The sequence below is a fragment of the Polyodon spathula genome, chromosome 11, assembly GCF_017654505.1.
Source record: "Polyodon spathula isolate WHYD16114869_AA chromosome 11, ASM1765450v1, whole genome shotgun sequence".
In the NCBI taxonomy this organism is placed as follows: Eukaryota; Metazoa; Chordata; class Actinopteri; order Acipenseriformes; family Polyodontidae; genus Polyodon; species Polyodon spathula.
In genome coordinates, this window is record NC_054544.1 from 524,980 (window position 1) to 549,457 (window position 24,478).

Genomic DNA, 24,478 nt, shown 5'->3' on the forward strand with positions numbered 1-24,478 from the left:
TTGCGCAGGAATCCTGCAATCCGACAGACCTCAAACAAATGTTATCAGTTTCAAATGTAATTACAGTTACCACACGGGGGCGCGCCAGTCCACGTGAGAATACAAGACGGAACATTTAGATGACAGATACATAATTACAAGAGAGTGCATTTAGAACGTGTTCTGCAATTCATCCAAGTGCTGCGGTATAGCATCAGGAACACGTGAAAAGGGGAGTGTGTTGTACCGATTAAACACACGTTCATATAGCACCGCGGTGCCTCCAGAGCATTGCGCGCACGCTAATAACATCATGTCATGATCAAGGTCGGGTGTAAGGGGTGCCAGCCAACGCTTTTATTTAAATTATTGAGGTTTCTCTAACCACTGTTTGCCCCTACCTCTGTTTTTTTTCCCCGGACAAAGAGAGGCTGAATATGGCTATTGAATATGATACAGGTCTTATAAAACCTATTGCGGGTTTCGTATGTTTCCCCCCTTTTAGTCTTTGGGATGCTCTGTAAATGCCTCGACATTCCCAGGTGATAACACCCCCTCTCCAAACATAAGAACATAAGAAAGTTTACAAACGAGAGGAGGCCATTCGGCCCATCTTGCTGGTTTGGTTGTTAGCAGCTTATTGATCCCAAAATCTTATCAAGCAACTTCTTGAAGGATCCCAGGGTGTCAGCTTCAACAACATTACTGGGGAGTTGATTCCAGACCCTCACAATTCTCTGTGTAAAAAAGTGCCTCTTATTTTCTGTTCTGAATGCCCCTTTGTCTAATCTGCATTTGTGACCCCTGGTCCTTGTTTCTTTTTTCAGGCTGAAAAAGTCCCTTGGGTCGACACTGTCAATACCTTTTAGAATTTTGAATGCTTGAATTAGGTCGCCACGTAGTCTTCTTTGTTCAAGACTGAACAGATTCAATTCTTTTAGCCTGGCTGCATATGACATGCCTTTTAAACCCAGAATAATTCTGGTCGCTCTTCTTTGCACTCTTTCTAGAGCAGCAATATCTTTTTTATAGCAAGGTGACCAGAACTGCACACAATATTCAAGATGAGGTCTTACTAGTGCATTGAACAGTTTTAACATTACTTCCCTTGATTTAAATTCAACACTTTTCACAATGTATCTGAGCATCTTGTTAGTCTTTTTTATAGCTTCCCCACATTGTCTAGATGAAGACATTTCTGAGTCAACAAAAACTCCTAGGTCTTTTTCATAGATTCCTTCTCCAATTTCAGTATCTCCCATATGATATTTATAATGTACATTTTTATTTCCTGCGTGCAGTACCTTACACTTTTCTCTATTAAATGTCATTTGCCATGTGTCTGCCCAGTTCTGAATCTTGTCTAGATCATTTTGAATGACCTTTGCTGCTGCAACAGTGTTTGCCACTCCTCCTACTTTTGTGTCGTCTGCAAATTTAACAAGTTTGCTTACTATACCAGAATCTAAATCATTAATGTAGATTAGGAATAGCAGAGGACCTAATACTGATCCCTGTGGTACTCCACTGGTTACCACACTCCATTCTGAGGTTTTTCCTCTAATCAGTACTTTCTGTTTTCTACATGTTAACCACTCCCTAATCCATGTACATGTGTTTCCTTGAATCCCTACTGCGTTCAGTTTGAGAATTAATCTTTTGTGCGGGACTTTGTCAAAAGCTTTCTGGAAATCTAAATAAACCATGTCATATGCTTTGCAATTATCCATTATCGATGTTGCATCCTCAAAAAAATCAAGCAAGTTAGTTAGGCACGATCTCCCTTTCCTAAAACCATGTTGACTGTCTCCCAGTACCCTGTTACCATATAGATAATTTTCCATTTTGGATCTTATTATAGTTTCCATAAGTTTGCATATAATAGAAGTCAGGCTTACTGGTCTGTAGTTACCTGGTTCAGTTTTGTTTCCCTTTTTGTGGATCGGTATTACGTTTGCAATTTTCCAGTCTGTCGGTACCACCCCTGTCAAGTGACTGTTGCATGATCTTGGTTAGCGGTTTGTAAATTACTTCTTTCATTTCTTTGAGTACTACTGGGAGGATCTCATCCGGCCCAGGGGATTTGTTTATTTTAAGAGCTCCTAGTCCCTTTAACACTTCTGCCTCAGTTATGCTAAAGTTATTTAAAACTGGATAGGAACTGGATGACATGTGGGGCATGCTGTCAGTATCTTCCTTTGTAAAAACTTGTGAAAAGTAATAATTTAATATATTTGCTATTTTTTTTCTTCATCTACGATTTTGCCATTTGTATCTCTTAAACATTTAATCTCCTCTTTGAATGTTCTTTTGCTGTTGTAATATTGGAAAAAACATTTTGGAATTGGTTTTAGCTCCCTTAGCAATGTTCATTTCTATTTCTCTCTTGACAGATGTAAAACACCAGCAAAGAAGCAGTGGGAAGTAACCCACAAATACAGCGTTTGCTACCAATAAAACAAAACAAGTGGCTGGGACACTCGCTGTTCATTTAGCTCTGGGAACATGTCTGCAATAGACCCAGATAACCTCCATTTCTTTCTATTGCCTTGCCATTATTATCCAAGCACAAATACTTTTACAGCACTACCATAATGAGTGAATATATTTATAAACGCATGTCTTGTTTTTACAAGACATACAATATATTAAAAACTGCAATAATCTGTATATTTCACTATATATGTCCTATTGTAAGTGACTCTGCATATAAAACACAGTTCACAGCCTACCTCTGTAAAGCAATTTGTGATGGTAGTCCACGACGAAAGGCGCTATATAAAAATAGATATTATTATATAGTAACAGCATGACAAAACTAATATATATATATATATTGAGATTCATGCAGTTGTATTGTCTAAGTGTCATTATACATGTATGCTTTGTTGATACAGTTTCCGGTAGCGAAAGCACTTGCATTGACCAGACTTTACTCTTATTTAATACAGACTCATGGGCTCCATTGTGGTATCTTCTGCCATTCACACAGTTTTCCCTACCCGAGCACTAAACAGCACTGGTCAAACTGTGTTTGTATTTGTGGAAGGCGTACTTTGTTCCTGTGACGTTTTACACGCTGTCTAGCAGAAAGGAGTGATACAGCGGGTTCATTCAGTACAGCCCCATTCGATTGCTTTTGAAAAAACAACTGAGGAGTTCTTTTTGAAGAATTGGGAAAGTGTTTAATGTTCTCTCTACTGGTGTTCTCAACTGTGATTAGGAGGGGCAGTTTCCTAGACACCAGTGACAGAGAAACCTGGAATGGAAAAAAAGAGATGCCCACCGAGTAGCAGTTTAATCTACTGCAGATTTTATTAACTTTTATTTGCCAAAGCAGTATAGTAACAACCTGATTGTGTCTATACAAGCTCATAGTAAAACCTGGAAAGGCTCAAATTGCTATGACATGGGAGTTTAACTTCCATCCCAGTCAATACAAAAAAACAATCCAGAATTTTGTTTTTAATGATTTACTTTTGATAAATTGAAGCAAAAAAAGAAAACAACAAAACACAAATTCAAGTATCAGCGTTGTTAAGAGGCGTAACCAGGAAACATAACCTTAAAAGATAAATATAAATCATTGAAAATAAACAGAACTCTCCTCCCCCCGCACCCCAAGAAAGGTAAGTTCCAGGTAGCAATGACGCTGGCTTCTGTCTCCGATATGTTAAGAACACTGTGGAGGACATGTAGGCTGTCCAAAAAATAAATACAAACATCATTACAGACTTCTAAGGATTCTCATATAATGAAAAACTTGAGTCTTGTCCTGATGTGCTAATAAAACAGAGTAGATTCAATGACCCTGCTCTTCGAAGGTCGATCTGGTTCAGTCATCATCACTTTCACTACTGGACTCGCTCAGCTGCAAGTCATTTTCTAAAAGAAAAAGGGAAAAAAACACATTGTAGCTCTGCGCTAAATAGCACTCAAAACCTCTTGACAGATGGGATGCTAAAATTCTGCTTGCAAGAGACAGACAGCATTGCTTTTAGTACGCAGTGCCTTGTGTCACACAGCTTCAGATAATAAAGTAGGATTAACATTCTGTTCAAATCTAAAACACACTTGACCCCAATGAGCACCTCCAACTCCCAATTCTGATCCAGCTGCGACAGCCACAGTACTTACTAAGTGTGTTCATTAGGTGCCCAGTGCCCTCTCCGGGTCTGCTGTTCATGCCAGGCACGGCTGATAGAGGGCATGGCAAGGAGGGAGGCCCGGTGAGATTGGGGCTCTCCTCCTCAGAGTCGCTGCTGGAACTGTCCTCGCTGCTCGAGGAGGAAGAGGAGCTGTCTCCACTACTCATCTGGGACAGAACACGGGCTTCTGCCATCAGCTCTGGGAAAGACAAGAAACAAACAACTACCTGCTAAAACCACAGCGAAACCCAACAGCAAACCTTTTTATAAGGGAGCGATCTAGTGCACTAGTGTCTGGATGCAAGCTGACAATGGGCAACCCTTTCTTTTGTGAACTGGACTAGGCATCACTGGTTAATATTGCATTGATCCACACTGGATACTTTCTGGAGGTCTACAACCCCAAAGAATCACCAGAGCTTGCAAGTGCAGAAAGACCAACGCAAATACCTGTAGGAAAACTAGCAAATATACTCTGTAAATACAACACATATGCTAAAATACAATGTGCATCTTATTTTACTGATAGGTTATCCAAGGAGGTTGTGAGGTTTACTGGTCTTTGTAAGAGGTGCAGGGCGCGAGTGCTCAAGGCGGGTGTGTGCAAGAGGTGCAGGGCGCGAGTGCTCAAGGCGGGTGTGTGTAAGAGGTGCAGGGTGCGAGTGCTCAAGGAGGATGTGTGCAAGAGGTGCAGGGTGTGAGTGCAGGGTGCGAGTGCTCAAGGAGGATGTGTGTAAGAGGTGCAGGGTGCGAGTGCTCAAGGAGGATGTGTGTAAGAGGTGCAGGGCGCGAGTGCTCAAGGAGGATGTGTGTAAGAGGTGCAGGGTGCGAGTGCTCAAGGAGGGTGTGTGTAAGAGGTGCAGGGCTCAAGGAGGGTGTGTGTAAGAGGTGCAGGGTGCGAGTGCTCAAGGCAGGGTGTGAGTGCTCAAGGAGGATGTGTGTAAGAGGTGCAGGGTGTGAGTGCTCAAGGAGGATGTGTGTAAGAGGTGCCGGAATCACCTCTCTCAATGTCGTCCATGGGGGAGGCTGGAGACATCTTGTCTTTCGGAGGGGAGCTCTTGGAGGCTGAAGGGGTCTTGCTGCTGCTGCTGCCGCCGCCACGTGCCTGCTGGCTCAGCCGACTGGTCTGCTGCTCCAGCAGAGACTGGACTTTACTGCTGCCTTCAGCCCTGGACAGAAGAAACACCACATTATCATTTTGACATTTTCATTTATATGCAGAATCTAACTGGATACAAGCTACCCAATGGATTAAAACTCTGTTCTTTCTCAAATTGAAGCACGTGTCCTCATCAGATCCGTTAACATAAGTCATCAAATCTTGTTGGAACCTCATGGGACTCCCGCATGGGTAGCGGATAAATAAATGTAAATCCTGTTCTCATGTAAACTCAAAGGAGTTTATTCTGCAACTCAACAAAAAGAATCCAGGAGTGAAAGTACTGAAGTGTGGTCCTACAGTAGCATATGAGGTTAAAGGAAGCTGCTTCACTTTCAGGCAGGCTGCTCCTAGGTGACTGTGCCCTGATCCTTCACGACACACCTGGTTTTCTTCACAGCAAGGTTACTGCTGAGCTTCTCCAGCCGGTACTCTCCGGTGTCGTGGTTCACAATCAGGATACACTCCTTCAGGTACGGCCTCTTGGAACCCTTGAACACAGTCACTGGGGCAGTCGACCCCTAATCAGGAAAAACAACATGACAATAAAAAGGTCACGTTAACATTGGTGAAGCAAACCTGTCTTTACTTTATTAACACCAGGAATAGCTGACCCATTGCTCAGCAATACAAACTTACACTATATCAAAATTGAACAGGTGTATGATTAAAATGCAATGAAAATGGAAAATCTTGTTAAATATTAAGAAAGTTAACAAGAAAAGCCAAACATCAAACATCTCAGTCTAGTTAAAAGGGGGTGTGTGCCCGTGAGCGTGTGCCTATGAGTGTGTGTCTGTTGCCTGTGAGAGTTTGTACATGTGTGTGTGTGCGTGCCTGTGTGTGTATGTTTGCTGCCTAAGTATGTGTGTGCTGCCTGTGAGAGTGTGTCTGCTGCATGTGTGTGTGTCTGCTGCATGTGTGTATGCCTGTGAGAGTGTGTGTGTCTGCTGCATGTGAGTGCTGCCTGTGAGTGTGTGTCTGCTGCACGTGTGTGTGCGTGTGTCTGCTGCATGTGAGTGTGCCTGTGAATGTGTGTGTGCCTGCTGCATGTGTGTGTGCCTGTGTGTGTGCCTGTGAGTGTGTGTGTCTGCTGCATGTGTGTGTGCCTGTGAGAGTGTGTGTGTCTGCCGCATGTGTGTGTGCCTGTGAGAGTGTGTGTGTCTGCTGCATGTGTGTGTGCCTGTCTGCCGCATGTGTGTGTGCCTGTGAGAGTGTGTGTGTCTGCCGCATGTGTGTGTGCCTGTGAGAGTGTGTGTGTCTGCTGCATGTGTGTGTGCGTGTGTCTGCTGCATGTGTGTGTGCGTGTGAGCGTGTGTGTGTCTGCTGCATGTGTGTGTGCGTGTGAGTGTGTGTGTGTCTGCTGCATGTGTGTGTGCCTGTGAGAGTGTGTGTGTCTGCCGCATGTGTGTGTGCCTGTGAGTGTGTGTGTCTGCTGCATGTGTGTGTGCCTGTGAGAGTGTGTGTGTCTGCCGCATGTGTGTGTGCCTGTGAGAGTGTGTGTGTCTGCTGCATGTGTGTGTGCCTGTGAGAGTGTGTGTGTCTGCTGCATGTGTGTGTGCGTGTGAGAGTGTGTGTGTCTGCTGCATGCGAGTGTGCCTGTGAGTGTGTGTGTCTGCTGCATGTGTGTGTGTGTCTGCTGCATGTGTGTGTGCGTGTGAGTGTGTGTGTCTGCTGCATGTGTGTGTGCGTGTGTCTGCTGCATGCGTGTGTGCGTGTGAACGTGTGTGTGTGTGTCTGCTGCATGCGTGTGTGCCTGGTAGTGTTATCGTCACCTGTATATACAGTACCAGTCAGAAGTTTGAGTGCACTTGCTGGAAACTAGGTTTTTTCATAATTGACAATGTTTTACGTCGTACACGTTTCTGTAAATACTTGAAAATGAAAACACATGTTACAATATACAAAACAAAACATAAGGAGTATCAAAGCAATGTTCAAGATTGTCTCTAAATCTTGGATTCCTCAAAATAGCCACCCTTTGCCTTAACAGCCTCACAAACACAAGGCATTCGGTTAACAAGTTTCACCAGGAAATCACCCAACATGTCTTCCCAGCTCTTCTGCTGCAATTCCCAGAGATGTAGGAGACTTGTGGGTAGTTTTGCTTTGACTCTTCTTTCCAGTTCGTCCCATACAAGTTCTATGGGATTGAGGTCTAGAGAATGGACAGGCCAGGTCATCAGACTGAGTTGTCCTTCACCAGATAGTTCTTACACAACTTTGAGGTGTGTTTCGGGTCATTATCTTGCTGAAGAATGAAGGACTGCCCAACTAGCCGTAAACCTGATGGAATGGCATCCCTCTGAAGTATGCTAAGATAGCCATGCTGGTTGAGCTTGCCATGGACTTGGTAAAGATCACCAATTCTGTCACCAGCAAAGCAACCCCAGACCATGACACTGCCTCCTCCCTGCTTGACAGTGGGAACCACACATGCAGAACTCATGCGCTCACCCTCTCTGCATCTTACAAATACTCTGCGGTTGGACCCAAATTTCAAATTTTGACTCATTGGTCCATAAGACTGACTTCCACGCCTCAAACATCCAGTTTCTGTGTTGTTTGGCCCAGGCAAGTCTCTTCCTCTTATTCTGCACTCTTAACAATGGTTTCTTTGCAGCAATTCTTGTTAGGCCAACTTAACACAATCTCCTCTGAACAGCTGATGTTGAAACATCTGTACTTCTAGTAGCATTTAGCTGAGCTATTTCAGGGGCAGTTAATCGCCGGTTTCACAGACTTGTGACTCAAATGAACTTGTTCTCTGATTCTGATGTCACCCTTGGCCTGTCTAACCTTGTTTGGTCCTCATGAGTGCCAGTTTCTTCAAATTGTTTGATGGTCTTGGCCACAGCAGTTACAGACACTTGCAAAGTTCTTGCGATTTGTCTTAAAGATTGATCTTCATTTCTTAAAGTAATTACAGACTGTTTTTTTTCTTTGCTTAACTGAGCATATTTTGCCATTTTCTGCTCCCTTACATTCAGGAATGACAAACTTGTGCCTAAGCTACCTATATCTATAGTAATCATGGACCCTCACCTGTTAACAATAATTGATGACAAAAGGTTAATTAAGTAACATGATAGTTAACTCAGAGAACATCTAACAAAGACACTTTTATACTTAGGCCAGTGTTCTAACACCGTGTTATACACATTTCAGACTTTTAACTGACTTGGGCTTCAGACTGAAATCCCCTTGCTTTGGGTGACCATTTCATGAAATTGACCAGATTTACATTTTTATTTAAAAATTAAATTTTTGAATGCAATTCACTTATAATTATCAGCTTATACGAGTACACATATCATATAATGAAATATTAAGTGGTTATAGACAAGTTTATACAGTTAAAAGCATAGATAATCATGAAAAACCTGGTTTCAAGCAGGTGTACTCAAACTTTTGACTGGTACTGTATATGTGAGTGTGTGTGTGTAGAATTTGTCTTACCTCTAGATTTGGTAGTGTTATCGTCACCTGTTCACCTTTGCCCACCTCCAGATCTCCTTCACAAGCGGTATCGATGGATGCCGGTTTGAAGTCATCTATGAAATAAAAGTATTTAATACCCTGTATACCAATGAGCTGATAACATGAAGTTGTATGCCAGAGCTGCAAGCATGAAGCATTGAACAGCAATCGCCTGTATACCAATGAGCACTGAACAGCAATCGCCTGTATACCAATGAGCATTGAACAGCAATCCCCTATACACCAATGAGCATTGAACAGCAATCCCCTGTACACCAATGAGCATTGAACAGCAATCCCCTGTATACCAATGATCTGTGTACATGAAGCATTTAACAGCAATCCCCTGTATACCAATGAGCATTGAACAGCAATCCCCTGTATACCAATGAGCATTGAACAGCAATCCCCTGTATACCAATGAGCATTGAACAGCAATCCCCTGTATACCAATGAGCATTGAATAGCAATCCCCTGTATACCAGTGAGCATTGAATAGCAATCCCCTGTATACCAATGAGCATTTAACAGCAATCCCCTGTATTCCAATGATTTGTGTACATGAAGCATTTAACAGCAATCCCCTGTATACCAATGAGCACTGAACAGCAATCCCCTGTATACCAATGAGCATTGAATAGCAATCCCCTGTATACCAATGAGCATTGGATAGCAATCCCCTGTATACCAATGAGCATTGAACAGCAATCCCCTGTATACCAATGATCTGTGTACATGAAGCATTTAACCCTGTATACCAGAGCTGTGTACACATGAAGCATTTAACAGCAATCCCCTGTATACCAATGAGCATTGAACAGCAATCCCCTGTATACCAATGATCTGTGTACATGAAGCATTTAACAGCAATCCCCTGTATACCAATGAGCATTGAACAGCAATCCCCTGTATACCAATGAGCACTGAACAGCAATCCCCTGTATACCAATGAGCATTGAATAGCAATCCCCTGTATACCAATGAGCATTGGATAGCAATCCCCTGTATACCAATGAGCATTGGATAGCAATCCCCTGTATACCAATGAGCATTGGATAGCAATCCCCTGTATACCAATGAGCATTGGATAGCAATCCCCTGTATACCAGAGCATTGAACAGCAATCCCCTGTACACCAGAGCATTGAACAGCAATCCCCTGTACACCAATGAGCATTGAACAGCAATCCCCTGTACACCAATGAGCATTGAACAGCAATCCCCTGTACACCAATGAGCACTGAACAGCAATCCCCTGTACACCAATGAGCACTGAACAGCAATCCCCTGTACACCAATGAGCATTGAACAGCAATCCCCTGTATACCAATGATCTGTGTACATGAAGCATTTAACAGCAATCCCCTGTATACCAATGAGCATTGAACAGCAATCCCCTGTATACCAATGAGCATTGAACAGCAATCCCCTGTATACCAATGAGCATTGAACAGCAATCCCCTGTATACCAATGATCTGTGTACATGAAGCATTTAACAGCAATCCCCTGTATACCAGAGCTGTGTACATGAAGCATTTAACAGCAATCCCCTGTATACCAATGAGCATTGAACAGCAATCCCCTGTATACCAATGAGCATTTAACAGCAATCCCCTGTATACCAATGAGCATTTAACAGCAATCCCCTGTATACCAATGAGCATTGAACAGCAATCCCCTGTATACCAATGATCTGTGTACATGAAGTATAACAGCAGTTATTCAAACGTACACAGACGAGCCACTGTGTTCAATCTTTAATAGCAGGCAGCAAGACCTTCTCCATTGGGTTCTTCCAACTCCAGTGCTATTACATTAAGAGCAAAGATGAAACACCAACCAGTAAATCATTGCTTCTTGAAGTTTAAAAATGTGTATTTCTAACCACGAAGTATATATTTATTTATCCATTCTCTCTCATGTAGTTTAAAAGCCACATTTTAGTATCAGCGCTTTTATTCATTGGTTGCTGTCAGAACGCGTTGCTGTTTTAGATTCACTCGCTTCTTTACGCTGTAATTTATACCCCACCTTGTTATACCGTGGAGTGAAAATGTAATGGTGCAGAAAGACGGGTCACGCCGCTTCTTCCTGGTGCAGAATAACGGACCAGTTTAAAACTGTACTGCAATCTTTCTAAACACACTCATGAAACGCTATCTTTGAGCTGCTGCTTGTTCTCGAAGCCACTTCTATGGTCCTAATCGTACACCTGAAGTTAGTGTGTGTGTGTGTGTGTGTGTGTGTGTGTTGGAATAAAGAACTGGTTTATATCACAAACTCAGTATCTTAATTTTCTCAGCTGACCCTCGATGACCTGTCTTTCCAGTACACATATGCCGATTGCCTTTAGTTTATTGAACTCAAAGAGATACTTTAATTCTTCACTATATCCATATGGGCGCTGCAGTTAAAATGCGCTCGGGTAAACAACACGTACACAGTACAAACTCCCGGGATACCAGTTTGAGACGGACAGGCTGGGAGACACCGTCACTCGCCGAATAACCCTACTCACTTCTAAGATTACTACGAAATCAGTCATTTCTTTATAAAAAAAACGAAAGTAACTTACATCTGACAGTGTGGAATGCGCATTTTGGGTGACTCTCAAAGCTTTCTCCTAGTATCAAGACGTGCTCTTTTGTATCAAAGTTGGAATAAGCTGATCCATTCATTTTGGCAGAAGCTTGCTGCCATGTGTTCAAAAGTAACTCTGACTCGGTATCTTCTTCGGGAGACTGTTACAGTGACCGCTCTTAGCCTTCTTCTAATTGGTACTCTTTCCGTGAAGGCGGAGCATTCGGAATGTCCCAACGTTGCGATTGGTCGTGACAGTGCTGACGCAGAATAAACGCAGAATAAGGGGCTGCGCATGTGCAAATATTGCCATTTTTAAATTATATATACTACTCCTGGGTGATTGCATGTTATAGTTTATATATAAAACGATGACTCGAAAATAACACATGTTATGTATATTATTATTATTATTATTATTATTATTATTATTATTATTATTATTATTATTATTATTCGATAACTAAAAGGCAATAACAACGTACGCTTATAGTACTACAAACATTTGAAATCTAAAACTGAGTGACAGTGTACTGTACAGAATTGCCACACTATATGCAAAACGCAAATGTGGCCAATGTAAAACCTGCAAAAAAACAGAAACAGAAACAGTAATTTTAATAAAATTTAAAAACTTTTTCTTAAAATTAAACAAATCAAACTACTGTATTGTATTCGTATTTCATGTAACAGCGCCTCTTCCATTCTCTCTGGACTAAAACACATTTGAATTGCTGTGTTCATTTTCTTTTAAAATAACACATAAAGCAATTCAGAATTGGCTTTCTAAGGGTGTCACCGGACACTGACAGCCCCTTCACTGTGACTCAATTCTACAGTAATCGCATCTGAATGATCTTCACTACATCTCTCTGCTTTTTTTAGGAAAACAGATTCGTTTTTTTTTTTTTTGTCGTGAATTAGAAAATGATAGCTTGATACCCGTAAGATGTACTAATCGTCAAGGAAACGAAACAATGGAGCAGATTTGTTATTTCACCAACACACGTCTTTCTCTTTGCGATTGAATCTGCTGATATGAACTCCAATCCTTTCTTTTTTTGGGGACGCCGCAGTGACGTTTTCTTGTTGCTGTAGAAACGTCTCACGCTGTGGAGGCGGTTTGTGTTTTTGTGTTTGTGTTAAATGGTAAGTCCAGCAAAGCAAAGTTATTTTTAATCTAGTAAAAAAGACTTCAATTTAAAATTTCGAAGTGTGCAGTGAAGATACACGGGATTCAAAACTGGTAAAAAAAAACAAAAAAAAAACATAAAACCCCACGCCTTCATTCAACTGTTATTTTTTTGTGTCCACTGTTTTGAAAATGTTGATTTGTATTTTATTTATTTAAGAGTACTTTACGATTCATGCTGTATTTAAATCAACACTTTTCTATCGATAGTTCACAGAAGCATTACCGATGTACAATTTGCACTGGGCTGCGTTAACCGACTGTTTTCCCGATGCCTTGCAGTGTTGATTGAAGAAGCGCACCATGACCCCGGACCAGTCTTCAGACGTCAATCCCAGAATATTGTCTTTAGCGGCAGAAGTCGCTGAAAGCGCAGAGCAGAATGTACCAGTATTGCTGTTACAGTTGAAAGGTAAAAGTTTCATTTCTGAATTAATAAATGAGAGCTCTGCCCATTCATGCACAGGGCATTCACCTAGCAAATATACAGAAATAATAATAATAATAATAATAATAATAATAATAATAATAACAAACTTAATATATTGACTATAACCACCATAAAGGCAAATTATCAATGAAATCACCACATATTTTAATAAGCTTCTCCAATAGAAGTGTAAAGCTGAGGGAACACAAAGTGACTTTTTCAGGAACAGTGGCTTGAAACCTGGTTCCAGGAGACCGGTATATAGTTTGCTGTATCAAACCCCAAGTCTCCTCTGGTGTGCCATGCAATGAAGCCTAGTCTCCTGAAACCAAGTTCCAAGCCACGGTGGTTTTGTGTTCTCTCGGCTTCGTGTGTGCCATAATGTTTTCCTTCTCTGTTTCCTTCTTTTCCTGTAGAAATCCTGCAAGGGGTGTCTGCAAGAGGCAAAGAACTGAAGAAGCTGAAGCAAGACCTTTATGACTATGACCTCATCCAGTACTGTGTTTTAGTACTGAAGCAAGATTACTGTAGAATTCAAGGGGGCTGGGCAACTGCTGCCCAGCTAGCTGAAATCCTTAGGTAAAACATTTACACTATGAGCATGTCTGTTCCATTATTTATACAATGCCAGATCCTAATACTGCATTTATCAGAGTTCATCATGATTTTTTAAATATTCATTACCATACCTCTCTATGCTTTCACTGTGCTTTATTACACTATACTTCATTACACTTTGCTATGCTTTCACTGTGCTTTCACTGTTCTTTATTACACTATGCTTTACTTTCACTGTGGGGAACCTTTGTAAAGCTGCTGCCATTTAACTCTGTATTCAGTGCACTGTTGGCGATGTAGGTCTCCATAGCCTTAATGCTCTGAATGGCGTCTGTATTCAGCCCTGTCGCTGCTGTGACTCCCCTTCCCCTTGTTTGAGAGGGACTGTGTGAGGTGTGTTGGTTTTCCTGTCTGTGTTCAGCCCTGTCACTGCTGTGACTCCCCTTCCCCTTGTTTGAGAGGGACTGTGTGAGGTGTGTTGGTTTTCCTGTCTGTATTCAGCCCTGTCGCTGCTGTGACTCCCCTTCCCCTTGTTTGAGAGGGACTGTGTGAGGTGTGTTGGTTTTCCTGTCTGTGTTCAGCCCTGTCACTGCTGTGACTCCCCTTCCCCTTGTTTGAGAGGGACTGTGTGAGGTGTGTTGGTTTTCCTGTCTGTGTTCAGCCCTGTCACTGCTGTGACTCCCCTTCCCCTTGTTTGAGAGGGACTGTGTGAGGTGTGTTGGTTTTCCTGTCTGTATTCAGCCCTGTCGCTGCTGTGACTCCCCTTCCCCTTGTTTGAGAGGGACTGTGTGAGGTGTGTTGGTTTTCCTGTCTGTGTTCAGCCCTGTCACTGCTGTGACTCCCCTTCCCCTTGTTTGAGAGGGACTGTGTGAGGTGTGTTGGTTTTCCTGTCTGTGTTCAGCCCTGTCGCTGCTGTGACTCCCCTTCCCCTTGTTTGAGAGGGACTGTGTGAGGTGTGTTGGTTTTCCTGTCTGTGTTCAGCCCTGTCACTGCTGTGACTCCCCTTCCCCTTGTTTGAGAGGGACTGTGTGAGGTGTGTTGGTTTTCCTGTCTGTGTTCAGCCCTGTCACTGCTGTGACTCCCCTTCCCCTTGTTTGAGAGGGACTGTGTGAGGTGTGTTGGTTTTCTTGTCTGTGTTCAGCCCTGTCGCTGCTGTGACTCCCTTCCCCCTTGTTTGAGAGGGACTGTGTGAGGTGTGTTGGTTTTCCTGTCTGTGTTCAGCCCTGTCACTGCTGTGACTCCCCTTCCCCTTGTTTGAGAGGGACTGTGTGAGGTGTGTTGGTTTTCTTGTCTGTGTTCAGCCCTGTCGCTGCTGTGACCCCCTCCCCGTTGTTTGAGAGGGATTGTGTGAGGTGTGTTGGTTTTCTTGTCTGTGTTCAGCCCTGTCACTGCTGTGACTCCCCTTCCCCTTGTTTGAGAGGGACTGTGTGAGGTGTGTTGGTTTTCCTGTCTGTGTTCAGCCCTGTCGCTGCTGTGACTCCCTTCCCCCTTGTTTGAGAGGGATTGTGTGAGGTGTGTTGGTTTTCTTGTCTGTATTCAGTAACTGCTGTGTGGGTCTGAATCCTGAAGAAGAGGCGGAGGAGTTTTACAGTAAAGTCCTTCCTTCGGCGGCAGAGAATCTGCTCATCCTGGCAAGACGTTTACAGGCACGCTTCACAAGAGCGGTCAAGGTGTTGTGCCACACTTTATTTTACATTATGGGTCTTAATTACAGAACTCAGGATTTATTTAAAGAGTGTTTAAACAAGTGTGGAGAACATCTGCAAACACAAGGATAGAGATAAGACTCCCATTGCATAGCAGTTTAACCCATTCCAAGGTTTTACTACGAGCTTGAGGAGTCCCAGTGTATTGATAACACGCTCAGGTGTTATTAAACTCACAGTAAAACCAGGAATGTATCAAACTGCTATGCAGTGAGAGTCTTATATCCATCTTGTGTTTGCAGATGTTCTCCAAACCCTTTTTAGAAACACAGCAAATAATAATTAAATAAATACAAAGTATTACTTGTTCCAACAATCGTGGAACTAAATACAACCCTTTTTCTAGTAGGTCCCATTGGCCACTGGTTCATTTTTAAAATTTCTGCACCTCTTAGCATGCTTAAATAATCACTTATGTATTTTTTTTAAATGTCTATTTAAGGATGAAGAGAAAACAGATTTTTTCCGTAGCTTTCGCACAGTTACAGATTCCATTTGCTGGCTTTTTGGTGGGCATGTCCAGCTGACTCAGCAAGGTAAGCAGCAGGCAGTCTGCAGTCATTCTGCTGACACAGCACAGGTACAGTTATTTAGCGTTTAAGTTGTACACCACACCTCAGAGGGGAGTTCCCAAGATTTTGCATAGCCTTTTTTTCATATATATACATATAGCAGAGCAGTTCCATCTTGAACTCAGTGTACCAGTGCCTTGGCAGAGGAGCGGGTCTATTTTACAATATTAACATCTTGACCCCCCTGATTAATAATGTAATATTTAATAAAGTACAATCACAAACACGAGCTCCCCATAGGGGGATGCTTAGCATGTAGAAAGAAGAGATACCGTGCTGAAGGAGTCCTGCTCATTTTAAGGTGGCCTCCTTTTCCCCTTTGCTAGTGATGCAGTCGGGGCACTTCCTGCAGTTACTCCTCACCGATGATGTTGAAACAGAGGCCGTCATGATGTCTGTGTTGCAAAATATCATCAGAGTTAACAGGTAAGAGCTGCTGGATCAGTAACATTATTAAAACAAACACTGTGTTTTGACAAAATAATGCAATATAACCACATAGGACAGTGTTTGCTGTTTCTTTTACCCTCAAACATAAAAGTAAAGCCATTTAGCGGTCATGTCAGCTTGTCTGTATTTGTCTTCCAGTGTGGTGTTGATGAAGACAGATGAGAAAACTGTTCATGCAATTCTGGATGAGCTGGTTTACAAGCTCTCGTCATCTTCCAATCCTGTAATAGGCATCGCTGCCACGAAAGCCATGATATTGATTGCAAATCACCACCAGTCCATTTTGAAGAGCATTTGCAACCGTTACAAAGGTATGCAAATAACAAATTGAATGAATATACAGTACGCATGATCTGATATGGTATGGTACATACTTTGTATCTAAAGATGCATGTGTCAGTAGACTTGTTTATAAGAAAAAGGTAAAGTTATACAGTACATGTTTGTTTCTTAACATGATGATCACCATACTAATGTATGACTCTCATTGTATAGGATACCATAGTTTGTAGCCATTCCAGCTTTTAATGTGAGTGTAACTGGAAATGTCTTGGCGTGACACAGGGATAGAAATAAGACCCCGTTGTTTAGCAGTTTCATCCAGTCCTGGTTTTACTATGATTTCAGTCAGACATATGTTGGGGCTGATCAAACTCATGTCAAAACCTGGAATGGGTGAAACTGCTACGCAACAGGAGTCATATTTCCTGTATCTGGTTTAACCACACCCACCATGTACCTTGAATAATTAAAAAAGGCTCAAGGAAAACGTGGAATGTCTGAAACCGCTATGTAATTGGAGTTTAGTAAAATATTCCCACAGATGAATATGTGTAATCAGAAAAAGATTTAATGACTTTGTCTGTCTCTTAAGGGTTGCGGATGCTGCTGAGTAAACAGTGGAGTGGGAAAGGGTTCGATAGAGAACTGGGGCAGCTTTTGGAACTCCTGTATTCCAGGACCTACCAGCAAAACCAGATGCAGGTCATTCATTCATTTCTCCTGCATGTTCTTGAAATCATTCTTTCAATGCACATACCATTCATATACAGCTAATGCATATTTCTGAATATTGTCTAGTAACTTTGTAAACTCTGTCTGCAATATCTGAATGTGTATTTGATGATACCACGTGCATCACAATTGATCAGGCTCCTGTGCTGTGGGAGTGGGGGGGTTCTCTTTGCTGATTTTCATGTGGTCTCATACAGGTTTGTAAGCACCAGTATAAAGAAGTAATGCTTGTGTACAATGACAGTGTGAAGCGAGTGCTGTTTTAATGTTGATTTGCTGTTTACTTGTAGAGGTTACATCATGCAGCCTGTGTGATCCAAGCAGCGTGGAAGGCATTCCAAACTAGGAAAAGGATCAAGAGACTCCCGAAAGCTGTGTCTTCCCTTCAGAAGAGCTTCAGGTAATGTCATTCTAAATGTAGCTGTGTGTAACAGGATACGCTGATTTTGGTATGCAGTTGCAGCGTCAAACAACAAGATGGTGCTGGTGTGTTAAAAAAATGCATCACTATAAAGTATTTGGAAATCTAAACAGTTCATTGTTACTCATTTGTTATTTTTTTAGGATCGAACAAGGATAGAATGTAATAAAACTCCATAGGCCACCCATAGATGCAATGAGCTCGATCTGGTATCTCATGCTAATGAGTTGAAATTAAACTGCTGTTTCACCTGAAAATGGTATATAGACATGTACATGCACTTGACTGTAGGAATAACGATGTGTTTCAGAGTGAAAAAGGAGCAGCAACTGCTGCTGCTGGAGAGGCAGAGAGAGGAAGAGGAGCTCAGACACCAGCTACAGCTTCAGAGACAGAGAGCTATTCGAGAATTTCGACAACGCCAACTGCACATGCTAGAGATAGTGCCTGCAAGTAAGAGTTTTAAAATGATCTGTATTGAAAATGTGGGTCTGTGGTAAACCTGTTAATGATTGTTGAATACATGTCTTACTGTCATATAGTTCTGTGCATATAGAGTTCCATTATCTTTGATCACTAAGGGTTTTACCATGTACTGTTTATTAGCACCTCCTAAAAACATTTTCTAAAATACAAAGTGTTGGTTAGGACTGCATATAAATAGTTAATGAAATCAGTTTTGGAAAGCTCTAATAAGTTGTGATGCATTACAAATGAAAGCTTAAAGGCATGTTCTTAGAGTAGGTGTTTTATAAGCAAGCTGTTGTTCTTGCCCTAGGTCTGGTGGACAGGCACTTGCGGGAACAGGAACTGAAGGCTGTAGTGCTGATTCAGAAACAGTGGAGGGGACACAGGGAGAGGAAGGGTTTCCACCTGCAGAAACAGGCTCTGAAACAGTTCAAGGCAGCTGTCACCTTACAAAGAGCAGTAAGTCATTCCAGACTTGGGAACGGTAACTTTCAGCTGTTCGCCTGTAGACCACCACGTCATAGTGAAAGAATAAAGGAGTGACGTACTGTAGGGTTTGAACTAAAGATTTATCTGGTACCTAATAATAATAATAATAATAATAATAATAATAATGTTATTATAATTATTTTTTGTTGAGTTAGATACAATTTCTAGTGCTTTTTTGATAGATTTTTTTTGCATCAGAAATTCAGTTAGTGTGTCTTGTGCTTTCCCACTTTGGACAGGCTCTTCGGTTTTTAGAAAAAAGAAGGAACGCGAGGAAAGTCCTGCCTCCCTGGAAAGGTCCGCAAGGACTGACTGATGCACGTCGGCTGGAGTTAAGGAAATTAGTGGAAGAACACATTGCACTGCATCCAGTAAGTGGGCTTTACTTCATTCTGTGCTTTGTATGTTAAAGAAGACCCCAGAACTCAAAATATGCAAAAATGGTAGTTAAGAAGGTAGAGCAATCTTGAAATTGAAAGCACTTTGCTGAGTTTATGTTCAATAAACTAAATACAAAAATAGTAGTACCTCTTTCTGAATGGTTATTTAAGGTATTGATAGACAGGACTATTTTAGTGCTGGGACGTGAATATATTCTGTAATTTTTTTTCTTATTTCATGGGTATAGGCTCCATTATTATCGGAGCAGAGCAGTAAGGAACTCCATTTGAAATGTCAAGAGATGCTCGCGCAACACTTGATGAAGAGACACTGGCACAGAAAAGCAGAGCAGCGCAGTGACGCCCTCAGAGCTCAGATCAACACTGACATTGAACTACTGATGAGTAAGAGAATGTATCCTTCCCTCTGAATTGAGCTGAGTTCAAACACATAACCCTGCACATTCTATATCTACTGAGGAGTAAGAGAATGCTTCCTTCCCTCTGAAGTGAGCTGAGTTCAAACACATAACCCTGCACATTCTATATCTACTGAGGAGTAAGAGAATGCATCCTTCCCTCTGAAGTGAGCTGAGTTCAAACACATTGCACATTCTATATCTACTGAAGTGAGCTGAGAATGCACATTCTATATCTACTGATGAGTAAGAGAATGCTTCCTTCCCTCTGAAGTGAGCTGAGTTCAAACACATAACCCTGCACATTCTATATCTACTGAGGAGTAAGAGAATGCATCCTTCCCTCTGAAGTGAGCTGAGTTCAAACACATAACCCTGCACATTCTATATCTACTGAGGAGTAAGAGAATGCATCCTTCCCTCTGAAGTGAGCTGAGTTCAAACACATAACCCTGCACATTCTATATCTACTGAGGAGTAAGAGAATGCATCCTTCCCTCTGAGCTGAGTTCAAACACATAACCCTGCACATTCTATATCTACTGAGGAGTAAGAGAATGCTTCCTTCCCTCTGAAGTGAGCTGAGTTCAAACACATAACCCTGCACATTCTATATCTACTGATGAGTAAGACAATGCTTCCTTCCCTCTGAAGTGAGCTGAGTTCAAACACATAACCCTGCACATTCTATATCTACTGAGGAGTAAGAGAATGCATCCTTCCCTCTGAAGTGAGCTGAGTTCAAACACATAACCCTGCACATTCTATATCTACTGATGAGTAAGCAATGCTTCCTTCCCTCTGAAGTGAGCTGAGTTCAAACACATAACCCCCACATTCTATATCTACTGATGAGTAAGACAATGCTTCCTTCCCTCTGAAGTGAGCTGAGTTCAAACACATAACCCTGCACATTCTATATCTACTGAGGAGTAAGAGAATGCATCCTTCCCTCTGAAGTGAGCTGAGTTCAAACACATAACCCTGCACATTCTATATCTACTGAGGAGTAAGACAAGTTCAAACACATAACCCCCACATTCTATATCTACTGAATAAGACAATGCTTCCTTCCCTCTGAAGTGAGCTGAGCTGTAAGAGAAGTAACCCTGCACATTCTATATCTCAATGCTTCCTTCCCTCTGAAGTGAGCTGAGTTCAAACACATAACCCTGCACATTCTATATCTACTGAGGAGTAAGAGAATGCTTCCTTCCCTCTGAAGTGAGCTGAGTTCAAACACATAACCCTGCACATTCTATATCTACTGAGGAGTAAGATGCTTCCTTCCCTCTGAATGCACATTCTATATCTACTGAGGAGTAAGATCCTTCCCTCTGAAGTGAGCTGAGTTCAAACACATAACCCTGCACATTCTATATCTACTGAGGAGTAAGAGAATGCTTCCTTCCCTCTGAAGTGAGCTGAGTTCAAACACATAACCCTGCACATTCTATATCTACTGAGGAGTAAGAGAATGCATCCTTCCCTCTGAACCCTGCACATTCTATATCTACTGAGGAGTAAGAGAATGCATCCTTCCCTCTGAAGTGAGCTGAGTTCAAACACATAACCCTGCACATTCTATATCTACTGATGAGGAGTAAGAGAATGCTTCCTTCCCTCTGAAGTGAGCTGAGTTCAAACACATAACCCTGCACATTCTATATCTACTGAGGAGTAAGAGAATGCATCCTTCCCTCTGAAGTGAGCTGAGTTCACATTCCTATATCTACTGAGGAGTAAGAGAATGCATCCTTCCCTCTGAAGTGAGCTGAGTTCAAACACATAACCCTGCACATTCTATATCTACTGAGGAGTACAGCTGTTTGGCTTGATTATTTTCCTGTGGAATGCTAAATATATTTTCATTTTAAACTTGCAGATGCTCCGGGGTTAAAAGCAGCCACAGAAAAGGAGCTGGCTGTTTTCACGAGCCGATCCGCCCCTGTGGCGGCGCGAGCGAAGCAGACCCACACCACCATGCTGCAGTTCACACGCTGGCCTTGGTGGAAGAAGCTGGGCGATGAATTCATGGATCCTGAAAATATACCCCACGACAATCTGGACATTGAGTTTGAGAGCTTATATCTGGGAGGCAATGAAAAAGTATAATCTGTTTGATTAATCTGTTAAGAATTGTGACAGATCATTGCCTTCTCTTCCTACTGACTCCTGTAATACATTTATATCTGAATCTGAAGCTGTTTCAATGTGGCCACAATCTAGTAACCCAGCGTGACTTCCTTTTTGTTTACCAGATTTGCTGTGAATTAATCAGTTTTGGGCCGTTTATGAGTGTACCTGCAGTAAAGGGGGGCATCATCAAAGCAATACTTTAAACACAGGCTGACTTTCTGCTTGTAGTTGAAGCTTCGCAGCAACTGCAAGGCCATCATGATTTGTTTTTATTGCAGTGGAAACGTTTTCAACAATAGTCTCCTTCTGAGCATCTCAAGGCCACAGAAAGAGCTGCTTTGCCAGCACCACGACCATGACTTTGCACACTCAAGTTGTGTCAGATTTATTCACTCAGCTGCTGTGTTGTTGTATGTGTAGAGCACTTCATTATTTCTTTATGTATTTTTCAATAACCTGAAGCGAGAGAGCGAGTCTGCTCAGTGAGTAGTGTCTCAATCACACTGAGGGGCTGACAGGAGGGAGCGAGTCTGCTCAGTGAGTAGTGTCTCAATCACACTGAGGCTGACAGGAGGGAGCGAGTCTGCTCTTGAGTAGTGTCTCAATCACACTGATGAGCTGACAGGAGGGAGCAAGTCTGCTCAGTGAGTACTGTCTCAATCACACTGAGGCTGACAGGAGGGAGCGAGTGTGCTCTGTGAGTAGTGTCTCAATCACACTGAGGGGCTGACAGGAGGGAGCGAGTCTGCTCAGTGAGTAGTGTCTCAATCACACTGAGGCTGACAGGAGGGAGTGAGTCTGCTCTTGAGTAGTGTCTCAATCACACTGATGAGCTGACAGGAGGGAGCAAGTCTGCTCAGTGAGTACTGTCTCAATCACACTGAGGCTGACAGGAGGGAGCGAGTGTGCTCTGTGAGTAGTGTCTCAATCACACTGAGGGGCTGACAGGAGGGAGCGAGTCTGCTCAGTGAGTAGTGTCTCACTCACACTGAGGCTGACAGGAGGGAGCGAGTGTGCTCTGTGAGTAGTGTCTCAGTCACACTGATGAGCTGACAGGAGGGAGCGAGTCTGCTCAGCGAGTAGTGTCTCAATCACACTAAGGAGTTGACAGGAGGGAGCGAGTCTGCCCGGTGAGTAGTCAGTGTCTCAATCACACTGAGGGGCTGACAGGAGGGAGCGAGTCTGCTCAGTGAGTAGTGTCTCAATCACACTGAGGCTGACAGGAGACAGCGAGTCTGCTCTGTGAGTAGTGTCTCAATCACACGGGCTGACAGGAGGCAGCGAGTCTGCTCAGTGAGTAGTGTCTCAATCACACTGAGGGGCTGACAGGAGGGAGCGAGTCTGCTCAGTGAGTAGTGTCTCAATCACACTGAGGGGCTGACAGGAGGGAGCGAGTCTGCTCAGTGAGTAGTGTCTCAATCACACTGAGGCTGACAGGAGAGAGCGAGTCTGCTCAGTGAGTAGTGTCTCAATCACACTGAGGGGCTGACAGGAGGGAGCGAGTCTGCTCAGTGAGTAGTGTCTCAATCACACTGAGGCTGACAGGAGGGAGCGAGTCTGCTCAGTGAGTAGTGTCTCAATCACACTGAGGGACTGACAGGAGGGAGCGAGTCTGCTCAGTGAGTAGTGTCTCAATCACACTGAGGGACTGACAGGAGGGAGCGAGTCTGCTCAGTGAGTAGCGTCTCAATCACACTGAGGCTGACAGGAGGGAGTGAGTCTGCTCTTGAGTAGTGTCTCAATCACACTGATGAGCTGACAGGAGGGAGCGAGTCTGCTCAGTGAGTATTGTCTCAATCACACTGAGGGACTGACAGGAGGGAGCGAGTGTGCTCTGTGAGTAGTGTCTCAGTCACACTGATGAGCTGACAGGAGGGAGCGAGTCTGCTCAGTGAGTAGTGTCTCAATCACACTAAGGAGTTGACAGGAGGGAGCGAGTCTGCCCGGTGAGTAGTCAGTGTCTCAATCACACTGAGGGGCTGACAGGAGGGAGCGAGTCTGCTCTGTGAGTAGTGTCTCAGTCACACTGAGGGGCTGACAGAAGGCAACGAGTCTGCTCAGTGAGTAGTGTCTCAATCACACAGGTTGACAGGAGGGAGCGAGTCTGCTCAGTGAGTAATGTCTCAATCACACTGGGGCTGACAGGAGGGAGCGAGTCTGCTCAGTGAGTAGTGTCTCACTCACACTGATGAGCTGACAGGAGGGAGCGAGTCTGCTCAGTGAGTAGTGTCTCAATCACACTGAGGCTGACAGGAGGGAGTGAGTCTGCTCTGTGAGTAGTGTCTCAATCACACTGATGAGCTGACAGGAGGGAGCGAGTCTGCTCAGTGAGTAGTGTCTCAATCACACTGAGGGGCTGACAGGAGGGAGCGAGTCTGCTCAGTGAGTAGTGTCTCAATCACACTGAGGGGCTGACAGGAGGGAGCGAGTCTGCTCAGTGAGTAGTGTCTCAATCACACTGAGGGGCTGACAGGAGGGAGCGAGTCTGCTCAGTGAGTAGTGTCTCAATCACACTGAGGGGCTGACAGGAGGGAGCGAGTCTGCTCAGTGAGTAGTCTCTCACACTGATGACAGCGAGTCTGCTCAGTGAGTAGTGTCTCAATCACACTGAGGGGCTGACAGGAGGGAGCGAGTCTGCTCAGTGAGTAGTGTCTCAATCACACTGAGGGGCTGACAGGAGGGAGCGAGTCTGCTCAGTGAGTAGTGTCTCAATCACACTGAGGGGCTGACAGGAGGGAGCGAGTCTGCTCAGTGAGTAGTGTCTCACTCACACTGAGGGGCTGACAGGAGGGAGCGAGTCTGCTCAGTGAGTAGTCTGTGTCTCAATATGAGTCACGCCGCTGTACCCCCAGATTGTGTTTCAGGTTTTGGTAACAGAATACAAAGCCCAGTGG

The 24,478-nt window shown here is 43.3% G+C and overlaps 3 protein-coding genes across 4 annotated transcripts in view; 1 reads left to right on the plus strand and 2 right to left on the minus strand.

Annotated features, from left to right (window-relative positions):
- The window catches only part of si:dkey-91i10.3 (cytochrome P450), a 24,009-nt gene extending 23,960 nt beyond the window's left edge, over positions 1-49 (minus strand). Inside the window, exon 1 of the mRNA XM_041264638.1 lies at positions 1-49. This exon is cut by the window's left edge and continues 355 nt beyond it. The gene's annotated coding sequence lies outside the window, so the exon portion shown is untranslated.
- A 3,222-nt stretch (positions 50-3,271) lies between these two features.
- On the minus strand, positions 3,272-11,517 carry LOC121322664 (ELL-associated factor 2-like). Of its 2 annotated transcripts, none has more exons than XM_041262861.1 (6): positions 11,342-11,517; positions 8,773-8,840; positions 5,671-5,807; positions 5,127-5,296; positions 4,117-4,326; positions 3,272-3,864 (listed from the first exon to the last, which is right to left on the minus strand). In XM_041262861.1, exons 1-6 carry the CDS (start codon positions 11,442-11,444, stop codon positions 3,815-3,817), a joined length of 738 nt encoding a protein of 245 aa, XP_041118795.1. In that variant the 5' UTR covers positions 11,445-11,517; the 3' UTR covers positions 3,272-3,814. The 2 variants fall into 2 exon arrangements, with proteins under 2 accessions (XP_041118795.1, XP_041118794.1); XM_041262860.1 differs by having other exon boundaries at positions 3,273-3,864; positions 8,746-8,840.
- Positions 11,518-11,856: 339 nt separating this feature from the next.
- Positions 11,857-23,121, plus strand: LOC121322686 (IQ calmodulin-binding motif-containing protein 1-like). The gene is made up of 14 exons (XM_041262887.1): positions 11,857-12,495; positions 12,821-12,950; positions 13,385-13,547; positions 15,067-15,196; positions 15,675-15,768; positions 16,131-16,230; positions 16,393-16,565; positions 17,129-17,238; positions 17,559-17,668; positions 18,000-18,142; positions 18,468-18,616; positions 18,886-19,017; positions 19,275-19,431; positions 21,331-23,121. Exons 2-14 carry the CDS (start codon positions 12,842-12,844, stop codon positions 21,558-21,560), a joined length of 1,800 nt encoding a protein of 599 aa, XP_041118821.1. The 5' UTR covers positions 11,857-12,495; positions 12,821-12,841; the 3' UTR covers positions 21,561-23,121.
- Positions 23,122-24,478: the final 1,357 nt, after the last annotated feature.

Excerpts from the sequence above, each read along its gene's own strand:
- LOC121322664 (XM_041262860.1), bottom strand. The coding sequence starts at position 11,444 with ATGAATGGATCAGCTTATTCCAACTTTGATACAAAAGAGCACGTCTTG. Across the intron at positions 5,808-8,745 it reads TAACACTACCAAATCTAGAG|GGGTCGACTGCCCCAGTGAC; the intron begins GTAAGACAAATT and ends TTTCCTGATTAG. Across the intron at positions 3,865-4,116 it reads GCACCTAATGAACACACTTA|AAAATGACTTGCAGCTGAGC; the intron begins GTAAGTACTGTG and ends TTTTTCTTTTAG.
- LOC121322686 (XM_041262887.1), top strand. The coding sequence starts at position 12,842 with ATGACCCCGGACCAGTCTTCAGACGTCAATCCCAGAATATTGTCTTTA. Across the intron at positions 19,018-19,274 it reads AACACATTGCACTGCATCCA|GCTCCATTATTATCGGAGCA; the intron begins GTAAGTGGGCTT and ends TCATGGGTATAG. Across the intron at positions 19,432-21,330 it reads TGACATTGAACTACTGATGA|ATGCTCCGGGGTTAAAAGCA; the intron begins GTAAGAGAATGT and ends TTAAACTTGCAG.